At 36.8% G+C, this 16,876-nt stretch overlaps 1 protein-coding gene across 24 annotated transcripts in view; it reads right to left on the bottom strand.

The window, feature by feature from the left end:
- Positions 1 to 16,876, bottom strand: part of dnc (phosphodiesterase dunce) — a 331,146-nt gene that overhangs the window by 63,424 nt on the left and 250,846 nt on the right. For 17 of the 24 annotated variants that reach the window (XM_067358185.1, XM_067358188.1, XM_067358187.1 and 14 more), the window contains 3 exons: positions 7,762 to 7,950; positions 5,883 to 5,915; positions 4,764 to 4,784 (listed from right to left, as the gene is read on the bottom strand). In XM_067358185.1, coding sequence (XP_067214286.1) covers positions 4,764 to 4,784; positions 5,883 to 5,915; positions 7,762 to 7,950 — 243 coding nt within the window. Of the gene's footprint in view, positions 1 to 498; positions 1,017 to 4,763; positions 4,785 to 5,882; positions 5,916 to 7,761; positions 7,951 to 13,111; positions 15,409 to 16,876 lie in introns of those variants that run through there. The other 7 variants (XM_067358186.1, XM_067358194.1, XM_012378285.2 and 4 more) reach the window with 5 other exon arrangements.

Genomic DNA, 16,876 nt, shown 5'->3' with positions numbered 1-16,876 from the left:
ATTGTATGAAACACATGTTTGTTTTCCACTGGTAAACTTTATCAAAGTTTACTCATATCTGAGAACTCTCTACATTTTATGCGAATCGTATTTGCGTACGTAGACATGTATCGTCAAAAAATCAGGTTTTTTTTAAATAAAAAATAAATGCAAAACAAAAATTACATTGCGAGACATAGAAATTTTTATATTTTTCATAAAATATTTTCCAAAGCTGCCAAATTTTCTTCATATTCCTTATTAGAAAAATTTTCAGCTCACATTGCCGTCCACGTTCTACTAAGTTTTAGTATTAAGCACCATCGCGTTCTCGACTCTAAAAACGTAAGAATTTCAACGAGCCGCCGGCGCTTCTAAACTCCGGCGCAAATTCTAAAATTATCCGAATCTCCCGCCGCGCACATAATGTAATCTCATAGAGAACTCGCATTTCACCGCCCGTTCGAGTCTCACACAAAACACGCCGAAGAACTTCCTCTCAAGAGCTTTGATCGTTACCTTCTTGCGCGCGATCGGAGTTCGGTGTTTTTTTTTCGCGATGCAGGTGATAAAATTCCGATAAATTTCGACGAAAAAAAGCGTGAGTTACACGCGGTACACGCGGCTGCCACGAGTTAGGAAAGTCAGCGGGAAATCCGCGCGAACAAACGCGTCGTCGCGAATAAGCGTGTGTACACGAGAGTTCGCGTCTTGTGTTGTCGCCGAACACCTCGTGTTTGCCGCGATGTCGAACTGGCCGGGGTGTTCTGGTTTCGCAGAGATTTCCCCCGCGGATCGGGGGATGGTGAGGTGGGGGGATTTCCCGGCGGCGGCAACGGCGGCGGCGATTTGCGCGGGAAGCGTGCGCGCAACCTGGGGCACCGCCGTCGCTCCGCTCCGCTCTTCTTCCGCTTTGCGACCACACACGACGAGAATGAAGCCGTCGCTCTCTCAGGTGATAGAACGAATGAATAGAGAGATAGATCTCTGTATGTGGCTTCACGCGCCGAGACGGCGCTGACGTACGCGCGCGCGTCCGCGTTGTCAAGCTACAGATTAGAGTTACGGAGTTACAGAATGCGGTCACTGAGAGCTCATCGAGAGAAAAGAGGAAAAGACACTTCTGAGAAACCGCGACAGATATTTTATGCGTATTTCGAATACCTACAAATTCTTTGCTGTTCACAATTAATTTTCTTTTAATGAAAGTGATATTAACTATATCGGGTCAAAAATATATCACGTTAATTTTAAATATTTAAATATCATTGAAAAGAAAAATCCGATAATAAATTAAAATTGAAAATTTTTAAGGCTATAATATAAAATATTTTTAAAGAAATATTAAACTGCTTTTTTATCGATAACTTTTAAATGCGTTATTCTAATGCGTCCTTTCATTTACGGTAAATTTTTCCATGTGCGACATAATTATCGCAACGCATACCGCAACGCGTGGTCGACAGACCATTTCAACCGTGCCCGTTCAATCTGCATACAGAGCGAAACACTGACCGGATGTTCAATGAATTTTAACACAGCATGCCTAGATTATATTAGAGACAACTACGCTGAATATGGCAGGCATTCGACCTGCAGTCCTCATCAAATTTAATACATGTACTGGAATTTCAAAGTGCTCAAATGAATAAGTTTAGATATAGTTAAAAATCATCCCATAAACATTTAACAAAGACCAAATTATTTTACACACCAACGCATTCTGTTGCAAAAAATTCCATACGTTTTTAGTATTTGCTAACAATGTATGAATTTTTTACGGCTGTAAATTTTTCTCTTGCGACTATTTTGAGAAAATAATTCGGTACTATGTTATATATTTCGTATACACAGATGAATCATATTTTATTCTGCCGCTGCTACATCATGTCAAAATCTCAAAATTCCGAATCAAAACTTCGAATAACAAAATATTACTTTAAATTAGAAAAATACTTTTTTTATCGTTTTACGCAACGCGCAATATGTATATCGCACATCATGCAAGTCACCGTAAAGCGTATGCGAGTTTTTTTCTCCGTCGCAAAAAAGTTTACGGATGTGTTGTTCAAGCTTCTTCGATGTGAAGAGACGTTATTAATGATCTTAAAATAGCCAAGATTCAGCTAAATACACTTAATCTTTCTAACGCGATAAAAAAACAAACTTATCGCAACACGACGCACAACATCGTGTAAACACGAAGAAACTTATCAATTTTTAAATATCATTAAAGACACGATGTATCGCGATTCTCCGGTCAAAACCGAGTTTCTCTTATTGCCAATATTTCTTTCTATTGTCGATAATTTTTTTTACAAAACATATTTCTAGCGGCTAAATATTTTGTATGCTTGTAAAGAATATAGAGCGTATTGGAAGTCAGCTTTGCGCATTCTGCACATCGTGAATATGTCACAAAGTATATTCAAATGTGCCAACAATTTACATATGCTAAAACACTGTTTGCATTTTTCAGAGTTATACAATCTCCTTTTCTTTCTTTTTTTTCTTCGACACAGTGCTCACTGTGTTACATAATTGGATGTGAAAATAAAATGACTCATCTGTGTAAAAGAAACAGTTGTACCGCCTAAAATTTTACGCCGATCAATATTTATTTTGTAGACGAAATTTGCAAGCGACAGATGCAAATGCGTGTATCTCTTTTTTACATATACGTGTTTTTTTAACGTAAAACTGTTAGGTATACGATTATATAATAAGAAATTTCGAAAATAGTGATCTGACCACAGTCTGATATTACTCCCAGTCCTAATTCTCAGTCCAGGCTGATAAATTGCGCTAATGAAATACTGTTCGTTAATAAAAAAAAATTAACAATGCTTCTGATTTCCATAAGCGTTAATCCGAGGATAAATCTGAGCACAGGCTTGTTGCAAATCTTAGAGAAAAAAATGGAGCCGAGGAAAAAGGAGCAGACGCGATAGATTACAAGATTGTACAATTGTTCGCGACACGAGTAAACAATTCTGTTGAATCTGCTAGAGTGTCGCGTGCAGTAGCGCAGAAGACTAACGAATGCGATAATTAAGCGCATTCAGGCTGTTTAGTTTATATTGTTGGATAGGTCACGCGAGTCACCACGCGCACGTACGACACAATGTAGCCAATTGAGCGCTTTTTAAAAATAGAGGAATTTTGGTGCAAGCAAGTCGTATCACTTTTCGCAAATGCAACCGAGCAAAGTCCGTCCGCAACAGTCTGCTGTAATGGATTGCTACTAGATAATCATCAAATAAAATCGCTTACGTAGTCCGAGAGTTAATTCCATCATTTAGATGAGCCATTCAGCTATTTTCATTCAATCTGAGAAGTTTGTGTTGGACGCTCTCCAGATACACGGGATTGAAACACGTGATTTTGATGGATCGCGCGCGCGTTGCGCTGGCGGCTTTCCGAACGAATTTATGTCTCATAATTAAACGGACCCGCACGCTGTGCCCGATTCAGCGAATCCGTTGCACATTGCGCGGCGTAAATGACGGCATTTCCGGACACGTCGTCTGCGAATGGTGACTAAAGTTTACGTTACCCGGAGAACCACCCCTTTCAAATGCAACGTCGAACGTATTCTCGTGTGTCGAAAATGGAGCATACCACATCATGCTTCTTACATGGCTGTAAACAGATTTGGTAATTGAAGTTGGTATACACGTTTACGTATACAAGCGTGTCCGCAAAGTGTCATTAATGGCGAGTCGTGATGCCGGAAATAATCGCCGTGCCCATCGGAAAATCTAATTTCAAGCTTGTCAGACACAATATCTTCGGCCCGGGTTTAGCATCGGTCAATCTTCCGCGCAACAATTGAAGAGCTTAAATAATTAAATTCGCCGCCTACGGAATTTTCAGTCGGACCAAATTATTAGTAATCTATATATTCCACTTAATAATGACGGATTTACAGAAACGAGAAAAAAAACATTGGATTTGCTGTTTACTGAGCAATTATCGTAATTAATTAATTATGATACGATTCCGCTTATTATGAGAAACGGAAATTTAGTTGTTTAATTAATTAATAATTAAATTTAATCCGTTTAAATAAGTATAATCTTTTATTTTATAATTTTTATATAAAAAAAAAAACGCAGTTTCTGGAAGACGGTAGGCGTTCATGTGTCGCGGCATATGCAAGCGTCCTACACTATCAATCCATGCGTTAATGCCACTTTAGATAAAAACATTTGCATAGTCTGCAATTCCACTCGTGTGCACTCAGGTTGCACTCATTCTATCGTAAAATGATACCCGTGTGCAAGAATCTGTCGTCATAACGTCCGACGGAATAATATATATATATATATATATATATATATATATATATATATAATATATATATAATATATATATATATATACACACATATATATAGCATGGTGTAATCGCGTAAAGAAACAAAATGCATAAAGTATCAATTCGTAGCTACATACGTGGCTTCCTACGTCAATAGATAATTTGTTAGTATTAACTAGCTGCAAAATATATGTTTTTCCCACTCAATTTGCATTTTTGCAATTTACTAGCAAATTATTATTATTATTACTCGTGTGAGAAGCTCGCAATCATTCCTTCGAATCTTCTACGTTACAAATATAAAAATATGTGTTAAAATCTTTTTTTGTAAGATGAATCTCTATCACAAACTTCACATGGTAAGTTAAACATCGACAATACACTAGACACACATTCGTCCAATCATACAGCTTGCAACGATGTCGCCAGTGAAGACAGCTAGATTACATGATGATGCGACTTACCTGTACTGATCGGTAAATATCCTGAAAATAAGAATTCATATTTATTCGACAATATTCAACTATATTCAGCATGCGGTTAGTAATATATATTTACGCTTAACTAGCAAAAACACGGAAGGTTACTGTAATCAGACGCTCATAAAACGTTTCAGTATCGTCACGTACACTGCGCGGTTTATCAAACAGAATAAAAAATTCGCCAAGCATGATAAGAAATCCAACTTTGAATTTTAAACGAAAATATCGGCGGTATAAGCAGCACGGATGTATTATTACACGATAAATAAACTAGTTTAATAATGCCTTTGTGGTCTAAAATCGATACGCTAGATTCAAAACGTGGACTTTGTCCATTTCAGTCATCTAAATCTACGCTCTAATCAGCAATATGACTAAATTACGTATTATAAGCAATGTCGCTGTTGCGTAAGCGCAATATTTGCGTGATCTTATGTTAAAGCTGTGTGTATTTGCTGCATGTACACGAGATTCTTGCAATCTCGCAACGAAGCTTGCCCGATCACGTAGCTGTCAGACAATAGAAAAAGAATGAGAAAAATATAAAAAAGAGTGTTAAATTTGAAAGCAATAAGAAAAATATATCCAATAAATAATCGTGATGGTGACAAGCGTAGATTACATTGCCGTAGTTCTATTATTTCCATTAATCATTGATCAATCAATCAAAAATTTCGTAAATCGAGAAAACTCATTATTTTCATTCATATATCGTTATTCTAATTAATTATATTTTGAAAATAAATTTTTGAAATGTTTTATAGATATTATATACCATATATGCATTTTAATGACAGCATATCGTAATCATGCTTCTACCACATCAGAGATTTGTAAATTTAGTGACAGGTAAACCACAACTGTGAAAATTTTAAAACGTGAGTGTGACAATAATGATAAGGACTCCACACAAATCAAATTGCAGCATGCACGTAAAATTACTCAAGAAAATATACTGATCGCCCATGTGGGTATTAGTGAACTAATAGGACGTCATTTTACAGCGATTGATTATATCCTAGGGTGTTGAATGACTTGTTAGTGTAGAATTCAAGTGTAAAATAATACGAAATGAGTTAGATAATAGGATCGAGTACATACGCTCGCTCAACAGGAAGCTCTGTCTCTTTGAACCTGCAACCCAAGGATCACATACATCATATCGTCACACCCCAACACCCACTAGCGACGATAAAAACACTTACATAGACGATAGCGGATAGATGATACTTCCAAACTGTACTTTACGTTAGTATGCGACATCGTCGTGAAATTCCAAATATCATAGTTGTATAAAATAAATCGAAATTTAGCAAATTTATCAAAATAGTAAATCAGTCTTTTCGCGTTGAAGAAATGGATATAATCATCGTCGTCAATTATATTATTATTATTATAATTATAAATGTAACGCTACAGTATAAAAGCATCATATCGCCGCGGACAGTCGAATGTATATGCAAGTGATATAATGATATGAGAAAATCAATGATAAGCATCATCGCCACCAAGAGGCCACGACATTTGTCATGATACATGAAAGCACCAAGATCATAGACTGTTTGCGTACAGTTATAGGATCAAATGACGGCGAAACACGGTAGAATCGCATAAATTGCAATTTTGCGGGCAACGAAGGAGCTGTGTACTCATACACTATAATAACGTCAATCGATCGTTAGCTTCAGTCGCAAAATATAAAATCAAATCCGATTTATGAAAATTGCATTTCGCAATAATTTATATATTTTAATTGTAATTTATATATTTATATATAAATTTAATTTTTATTGTAATTTATTTTTAATTTCTATATATAAAATGTAGTTGTGTTAACCATCTGAGTCACGAGGTATCTGGATAGATAACGTGGTATCTCATCGCGGTAAATGTTGCTAACATTGTCGGCGCCACCAACAAGATCTTTCATGTTACCGACTCCCAGCAGTTTCTGCCGGCTTCAATTTTACCAGCTTCAGCAATTCTCCGAGCATCCGTTCGAGGCATCTGCATTATCGATACACGCTCTCTTCGTTGTCGCAAAAATGTTCCCAATAATATTGTAGATTAGAATCAATCTCCCTCCTCCCCTCTCTCTTCCCCCAGCGTGTCTTTTCGCCGTAGATCCAGACATAAATAAATATTGGAGGCATAAAAACGTTATGATTCATTTATGAAATGTGTAATAAAATTTTCAGGCGCGCAATTTTAAAATTGTAAAAAAAGTGCCGTAAACATGCATATAAATTTGATAAAATATGTGTATGTTACAATATTATATTGAAATTGAAGCGAATAATTGGTGTTGTTGTAAATCAACATTTTGATATAAAATTTAAATGAATAAATACAGTGAAATGGTTCTTTGTACAACATTAATTTGCTCAATTTTCAAACGTTGCTCCGACGTTTATAATTTTGTATTTCCAACGAAATAGATTTTGAATTAACAAACTTATAAACTTTCTCGTAAACTTGTTCGTGATTTCAAAAACCATTAAGAAACTCGATAGTAAAATATTTTTCACAAAAATTGCTTGCCGTTACTTACAGCAGAATACTTCGAGCGTGAAATATTTCATGAATGAAACTTTAAGAGATCGAAGATAGAAGGCAAGTAAATCATGATGTTATTTGATTAATGCGCCCATTTATAAGCACCCATCGAAGTGCGGTATGATGAATGTCATTAAGATCACACGTATTACACAATAAATAAATAACCGACATGCGCTATCATAAATCGCGTGACTTTTGACGTCCAGACTTGATATCCTCTCCGCGAAGTTAATAAATTTTTCCTACACGCGACACGGTTAAAAAAGGTATTACGGATTTCTCGCCTGAGCGAAATCGAAGCAATCTTCGCCGATATGTACTATCTGCGTTGCTCACGTAACCCCCGATTTACCGATAATCGATTTATAATCCGGTGTCGCGCGGAATAGAGATAGATCCAACGGGAAATGGGATTACTCACCTCTCGCTGGCGATGGAGCTGTTTCGAGACATCGATTTCGGTGACATCTCGAAGTCGCTGTCGCTCCGATACAGGAAGCTTTCCCTCCTCTGGGGCAGCGTCTGGAGAACGAGCCCCGCGCTTGGCGAGGCGCCGCCTCCACCGCCGGCGCCGCCGTCCAACGTCGAGGCGCCATTTTCCACGTCGAAACTGTAATGAGAAACGTAAACTCTCATTAGACGCCGGTTACAAGTTTCTCACCTCGGAAGATTCGCGAGGCATGCTTCTACGCTCCGTCGTTGCGCAGCTGGAAATTATCTTTCCAACATAAGGGATGAACGACTTTTGCGCGAACAACTTTTGTGTCGGTAATCGTGGATTATGACGTCAGCGACGAGAGGAACTTCTCGCGAACGATTTTTGCAACTTAAATCCGCATAGATCTAATGACTTTGCGTTCGCAAGACTGTTCCAAGTCTGATAAAATGACTTTATAAATGCCGTGTCGTTGGGTTGCCGCGCGAAAACGCAAAAGTGGCGTCGCTCGTTTCACAATTGCATAGAACAGCGTATCGACGTAATACCAACTTGATATTCCGTGATGAATAGTGCGGACATTGAAATATATTGATGACAAGTCCGGACACCTTGATGAATTTCTCTAGTCTATAAATATATCACGTAATGAACAGAATTGATTAGTTTTCCCTCCGCGATACTTTTGCCGCGTGTCTGCGTGAAAGTACACTCACTGACTTGTCAATTATATTGACAGAGTTTGAAATACTTATTATTCTTCCTCTGTTTCAAATTTTTGAATTTTTTTTTTGATACTGCATTGATACTGCATTGATAATCATTGACGTATTTCGATTATTTCGTGACAAGTGAAAATCACAAGCAAAATTAGGTTTATCGTGTTTGACTTTCGTTGAAATTCGATGAAAACAACTGTCCGAGGTCTTCGACCATACAGACGTGGATCAGAGGAGACAAAAATAGACACGATGGAAGTTGAGAAACATAAGTGGAATGACGCTTTTACGAAAATAAATATCTGACATACGCACGCGGTCCATTTCGCAATTGAGCAACGCAAGACATACGCAGGTACTATTTCTCAACGTCCTGGAAACAATTGGCGTGAAAAATTCTGTCATTGTTTCAGAGAGTCGTTCAACATGCCTCAAATTTATTGAATTTGTAAACCAACTCGAAAAGAACTATTATTTGTGCTAATTTAAGAGCAAATTAATTCTATTCAATAATATTAATAGCTATTAATAACATTACATATTTAATAATAATATATACACATATTTAATAATGATATATATATATATATATATATATATATATATATATAATAATGATATATATATATATTTAATAATAATAAATATAATTATTTAAAATTTATTCATTAATTTAATATATATATATTAATAATTTATTAATAAGGTAAAACGGAGCATAGACGCAAATTTACGGCCACCGTGTACGATCAACACGTTGCGAGTAAAGGAAAAATTGTCGGCACGATCTTAATTATGTGTAACATAAAATGCATCGTAAAATTTTCCTCATTATACTAACGAGCGTCTTCTTTCCATGCCAAGAAGCGTCAGGCTGTATCCTTATTGGCTCACATTACGCCATAAATATATTTAATTAAGACCCGAAGGAATCTAAGCGGATAAATACACCGGAAATTTCGTCACTTGGGATTTCATTATTATTTTATTTATTTTATATGCAAATGTACTGATTTTGATATCATTTTCGAAGGAATTTAACATTCATAGCAATCAGCTAGCTCTTAACTCACAAAATTGGAGCGTTTCTATAATTAATTCGCAGAGATCAAAATATAATTTTCGGTACTTTAAAGCGGATTACCTGGTATTTGAGATTAAATTATCAAAATGACTTCATTGAGTTTTTGGCTATTAATTAAATCTTCGTTAAGAAGAAGTCGACTCATATAAACTCATGAAGCGAAGGCTAAACGAAAATAGAATAGCTCCAATATACTCTCTGCGCACTACTGTATTCACTTTACAACAATGAGATTGCATGTTTTCAAAGAGTCTACAAAGTCGGAAGCAAGCAGTTACCGTGGTCACGGTAGTTCGCTTACAATAATGCATCCGCCACTTAATTAAATTTTATTTATGTACAGCAGGAGGAGAATATCGCGAGCGTTGTCAGATGGATTTGCGATGTTTTTTCCCATTCACGATAACAATCATTGTGTCATATTACGTAAACTCTGATTAATCTCGTAACCTTGCCATTGAGTGTGACTAATAGTTCGGCGCTGTCAATGATGTAGCGGTTATACTTCATACAATTATCTGATCGTGAATGTGATTGATAAAGAAAACGTATTATGTGAAAAACTAACTATTCGCAATTTGCGTAAAGCGTACGAAGATATTTCTCATGCAAGTTACGCCGGCCGGCCGGCTGGCCGGCCGGCGCAAGGCGCGTTTGTTTGTACATGACAAGAAGACCAAGCCTAGACAGCTAATATTTGTTACAGCTGAAATATAAATGACATAAATAGGCACTTCCGACTCGCGGGCCGCGCCTTTACTCGAAGAAATCTCTGGCGCGTGTATCGCTGCGGCGTTCAGATTCAAAATATGCAAAATTGCAGTCCGTAAATTTCAACAACGCGCGACACGAGACAACAGTACTCAACCCCAGCAATTTATTGGCTTATTATTGTGCAATTTATTTTTGTCAGTTACAAGCGCAGCTCGCAAAGTCTGTTGGCAAAAAAAATTATTTACAGGCAAAATCCATCAGCGTTTATTGAGGACTCGCGGCGCGAAGCGGTCGCGCTTGTAAGTTGTGCGCGCTCACATTCATCGAATTCGCGCGCAATTTTGATAAACGTCACATACATGATGTCACATACATGAATCAATCCGCCGGTTCAGCGGGCCATGATTAATCTCCGGACGAGCGCGAACGTTATTTATTAATTGCCGGTAGACGCGATGTTTTCCGTTTTTTATCGTAAAAGCAAACGTAATAAAAAATGATGAACTAATAAAAAAAAATGGAGAGTGCAATAATAAATTTATTATTCAGCATCGCTCATTAGCAAGCTGATTGACATAAACAAAATTAATGAATCAAATCCGATGTATCCTCAAACAATTTGTAGATGCTCAAGATGCGAGGTCAAAGAAGGAATTACGAGATTAAATTAAAGTGTTCGGATAGTTAACGTCCAAAGTGACTATCGTTCACCCAGCGCTCGTGTCGATCACGTCTCATTACGCCGCGACGAGCGTCACGCGCATTAATTGATCGTACGTACCAATGATTAATTACACATCCCGGCGCGCAATTTAACGGCTGCGAGAGTACTATCGATTGTTTACCGAAACTGCTAATTGGTGCCGCGCACGCCGGTTAATTCACGCCGCTCCGCCCGTGTGCACCACGCGAATTGTGCCGGAAGTGTATATTACATGCACCAGTGCATCGTTCGCGTAAGTGTATTCCAGCAATTGTACACCACCGTACGTACACACTCACACATACACACACACACGCGCATTTTGTCTTCGGATCATCCGCATTGCCCGTGATTGCTGGACGAGGTGGTGGTTATCGATTTCGAAACGCGAGTCCATTTCCTGCTGCGTTTCAAAGCAGGAAAGTAGCGATAAATGGTAAATTTCCCGTCACAGTAATGCCATAAATCCTGCCGGCCAATAAAGAATGGCAGAAAACAGAGTAATGCTTTTGCAAAATTGCATACGTAAAAGACGAGTACAAAACGCATTATTTTCTTAAAAAATAAGTGTAGAATTACAAGAATTATATGGGTAATCTTGGGACTAATTATTATAAATTTCTATATATATGTAAATTTATGCAGCTAGCAGATAAAATTAATTTCTAGTGTTGTAACAAAGCAGATTGCACAAGTAAATTTACAGTTATTCTATACATACGCCATGAATAGTCGGAGTTATCCAAAGAACAGTCCTAATTTTGTATTCATGGCGCATTGCAAGTGAGCCGAGCGGATTACACATACAACTGTAAATTCACTTTATTTACGTCAAAATGTAATAGTAATTTGTGGAATATTACCGTTTCGTTGTGTAATATTATTAAAAAATTTTACATTTACACCAGATTTGCGAAACGTTCTCTATCACTTAATGTAATTCTTTATATAAAATAAAAATACATTTTAACAATAAGAAAATTTCTTTTTACAATGTACGACGAAGCGTGATAAGTCGAGAAAAAGATTGAATTTTTAACCAAAAAATATTTTAGTTTATTTAGGATCCTATCTAGCCTAGTTTATGGCACGTGTATGAGTAATCTTTGATAATAAGTATGTATGTTGTATACACATTGAAAGCTCATTTTACAGTATCGAGGAAATTCTGGCGATGTTCATGCATTATCGTGTTCATGCATTAGGGTAATTGCATTAAGGTAATGGTTGCCTTATGGCATTCGTGTATAACCGTGATTGCCGGATTATCAGCCGCCGTCAATTATTGTTCCGAACTCATTTTCTAATGCATCTTTCCCAGGTAAAATACTTTGACCGTCTACAACATTTTCAACAATACCATGACATATTGACAAATGTTTTGACGTAAAATAACAAATTTCTGTGTTCATAATTCATTTAGATCAAATTGGTCTATCTATTAGTTATCTATTTTTTTTATTTCTCTTTCAATTCCTCGTAGTTTAACGATTTAATAGCTCTGAATAGAAAATATTAAAAATTTTGAAAATATTCTTAAATATAGAGAGAATTGCAGCGAGAGCCATATATATATTGAATTTAATTACTATATATATATATATATATATATATATATATATATTGGTATATTTGAACCTATTTCTTGTAAAAAATCGTATAAGCTATAAAAAGATGTATAAGCCATATGGACGCATTTTATGAAAAAAGATGCTTGAATTATAATGGAAAGCCCATGGAAGCACTATAGATTTGCCTAAGTTATTCCATTAAAGCAGAAACGTTTATTATATCGATATTGGCTGGTTTAAAGGTAATTTTCGTGAATTATGAGCGGAATAACAAAGTAGAAAATAAAGTAATAGTGAAGAAATATGATTTTATTCTTATTTTTCAATCTTTTCAAACAGTTACGCTAATTTTAAGCTTGAATTGGCACGCTTACCATTTTCAACTGAAACGACAAATTGGCCAAGAAAAAAACAAAATATATATTTCTGCATGTTTTATTCAATTGTACTTGGTTGCGCCAACTTATTAGAGACATGCCTAATTTTTCAATTACGCGGTAGATATATTTTTTTTTTATTTATTGTGAAAATTGCGAAAACTTACGGAACTGCAACGTACACCAGTTTCGGATGTGGTTTCGCTCGCGAAAGCGTGGAAACGCATCCGCTGTGTCTCCTGAAGGAGGTCACTGGAAGAGTTACTTTCATGGTCCCCGAGTCTCTTCGCGCCAATCTGGGCGCGACTTCGTGGGGTATAACAAGCGCATACTCGTTCATCTTGAGAAACGTCCGACCGATGCGACTTCCGCGTCCGACCTTCTCCGCTATTGCTGATATTTATAAGTTTCCGTTCGTCGCAGCAGCATCTGCACTAGAGTAGATTTCCTCCAACCTTTATTTATCTTCGGCGTTTTGCGTTTGAGTGCGTTTACATCGAGGTTGCGTAATACGACCGAGCTTTTCAAGCCTTACTGTTTAACGCAAACTGTTTATCGTTTCAGCTGACTGCTGCAGCGACTGAACAGCGGCGGATAAGCGACATTATTAATCGACCGGCGAATCAACTCTCCCGTTTACACAATATTTACGTTTCCTCGCAATTGAAAATAATTATGCTCTCTTTATTAAAATTTCTGCAAATTGTTGTCGTAATTAATCGATTTACACGCGAATAAATTCTTCCACGAATGCTTTTCGAAACTATACTTGGTAATGATTTTCGGAGCGATGACATAAATGCGAGAAAAGGTCACGCGCAAAATGTGCTCTTCGTCAGAACGGTCAGCCCTCGCAGTGTTATTTGTGAGAGACCATTACACATCGAGTAAGAGAATAATAGTCCGCGCTATATGGCCTACATCACGCCGGGAGCCAAGATGTAGCACATATCACAATTTTATGAACAAGTAATATCTGCGCTCTGCAAGATATCGTATCAAGAGAATTCCAAAACGAAAGAGAGAAAGAGAATATTCCATATAACTCGACAATTTAGTGCTTTGAGTCCCTATTCGAGTTTCGCCAAAACGCTGGCTATTGTTTACTGTATGACCGCTGCGTCAGAAATCGTTTTCATTCGTGCTTTCAATCAGTTAAGTGTGAGAAATTATTTTTGCACATATGTAAAACGTAAAAAAAAAGAGAAACAAAATTGTCGTAAAAAAATCAATACTAAAAATCTATATGTACGTGGCGCTGCAACAAGTACAACTTTTATATCAGAATCGACTCGATAGAGCGCGAGGCTCGAGACGACATTTTTAATCCCTTAATTAGCTAAAATATATATTGAGATCCGACTATTGCATATCGCCGTAAGCCGTGAAGCTTCCGCGCACTTTTCATTTTCTAGCCAATTTGAACTGTCTACAGCGAATCTCTCTCCGGCAGAGAGCCGGGCGTCACCAGCGGCCATTCGAAAAATTGATTCCCATCCTTACTGAGTGCTTCGAGAAGAAGTCGAGAGCAAATGGTCGCCGATATCGCCATAATATTCCTGTCGGGTAAATAGTGCTGCTAGAAACGGACGCAATGTCGAGATAGGAATGCATCATTCATGAGACGCCGCGGGAACATCGAGCAAGACGCGTCCAAGTCTTAATGGAATCAGTAAAGTTTCCGTAACGAGAATACGCGACGTTATCTTTGAGGTGAACGACAGTTTGTTAAGGCCCGGCTTCGCCAGGCGATTAATTCGCTCGGAGCGACTTCTAGCCCTCAGTGTCCTCACTGACGAAATTGATTCTGTTTAACAGTTCAGAATAATAGGCCACATCGATACCAAGTAACAGGTAAATTTTCTAAAAGGCAGAAATATAATTGCGACATCTTTTGTAGAAAAATTTGCAAAGTTTTTTGTAATAAATTCTTTGTTTAATATTATAATACTGAGAAAAATATTTTTTTACGTTATTTGTAATTGGATGTAATCCGATAACGTAAGACAATTCAATTATCTCTAGTCTTCATCTTCTTATGACATTTTATCTGGACTCTTTATCTCTGATATAACTAACGAGAGTTCGTTAATTAGATATTCTGATTTACTTTAATTGCCTCTCGAAAGGCATGAGGCGCTTACTTTAGAAAGCAAAAGGAGAAAAAGGGGGAAAAATAAGTTAACTTGAGATGCGAATGATGTCGAGCACTATTCCGCCTTTCGTAATGGATCTATTCGTCGCCTTTAACATTACCATGTTCTCTCGAAAGTCGAGAACAAGGTTTTATACGACCATTTTATACTGAGAATATTTTATATGACACAGAATGTCCTTCTGTAATGACTAAGGGCGCGTGAGTTCTCAGAAATGTCAGATCCGGTAATGTTACGTATTTTTTTTAAGATCAGGTTGGAAATTTAAAAGTTTTTATGCTAATTTGCTGAGTATTCTGTCTTATTTAATTACACAAAGTAAAAAAAAAATAAATAAAAAGAAATCTTTTAAAATGTATAACATATTTTACAAATATAAATAATAAGAGAGAAAAGTAATAAACAAATTAAAATAAAGAAAATATAATTTTTTCATATTTTTATAATAATAAATAAGGTAACGCATATCTCAAAACCATGAATATTTCAAAACCATGAACTTGAAGTTATTATGCATAAAGACGGAGCTGTCAAGTGCATTGTTTTCTGTGAACAAAGATCTCAGCTATTAACACGGCACGTTAATTAGTGTAACGCAAAAGTTTGCGCTTGGCGTTTCGAGATTAATGTGCTACCGATAAAATGTTGAACAACGTAAATAAGGATTGAAAAGAGCGAGAAAAAAGTACGCAAATAGCAGACCGGAGAAATACTCGGTGCATTGTGCAAGACACATCCTGTCCTAGAGTAAATTTGGAGTCGCGAAGGCCACGAGAAATTAATCGCTCGCATCTTTGACGGATAAATGGTGCAGACGAGATATGAGACATATTGCATTAAAATTAGAAGCGTTAAAAGAGTGCACCGATGAGTCATTCTGGTGTCTCGTCTTTATGTAATCTTCGTATGCCACGTGTAAAACCAAAATTATCATCGTTTATATTTATCTCGTTCACGTTCTCGTATAATATTTCTTCGCACAACCATTCATTCTATATTAATTTTACAATATTGCATGTTACGGGTCATCGTAATGTATTTTTCCACATATAAAAATCGAGAAACGATAAAGTTTTTTTCAAATAAGATTAAACGAGAAGTTTCTCCATGACTAACCAAGTGCGGCCGACATGCGGAGTCAGCATACTTTCCGTCCGTCCGTTAAGCTCGCCTTACAATTCTCTATATTTTCGATTCGCATCGAGGCACTGCTATAACTTATTTATCGAGTTCAATTACACGTATCCTGTGGATAAGTTCATTACAGATCTCGTAGTACACGGTGACACGAAACTCAATGAAGTCCTAAATTCAATGACAGCGAGATGAGAGCCGGGGCGCGGATATCAATTAATTGACAAATAAAATAAAAAATCAATAATTGTGATGTGAAATCGATTTATTAGTATCAACACTACAGCGACTCATTCGCCATTTTTCTAAATAATGTTAATTGGAGTTTTGCCTGCGATTTTGCCTTTCCACGTACAACGCGTGATGCGCAAAATATTTTTAGCCGCTTTGTAAAATTGTTCATCTGCAAAACGCGCGAGAATAATAAAATAAAGCGTTCGTCATAGAAATTATTCTAAATATTTTGCAACTGAAACGTGCACAATCACATGGTCGATAATCTAGCCGCTGATACGTATACACGCGATATAGATATAGACGACAATTCGGTTATAAGGAATGTTTGAATACATGTAGAAGGCTAACAAAACCGATGAGAGACGATGAGAGACGAGGAGAGTGTCGGATTGCTTTTGATAACAA

Source organism: Linepithema humile, chromosome 6, assembly GCF_040581485.1.
Source record: "Linepithema humile isolate Giens D197 chromosome 6, Lhum_UNIL_v1.0, whole genome shotgun sequence".
NCBI lineage: Eukaryota > Metazoa > Arthropoda > Insecta > Hymenoptera > Formicidae > Linepithema > Linepithema humile.
This window is presented reverse-complemented; position numbering and strand designations above follow the sequence as displayed.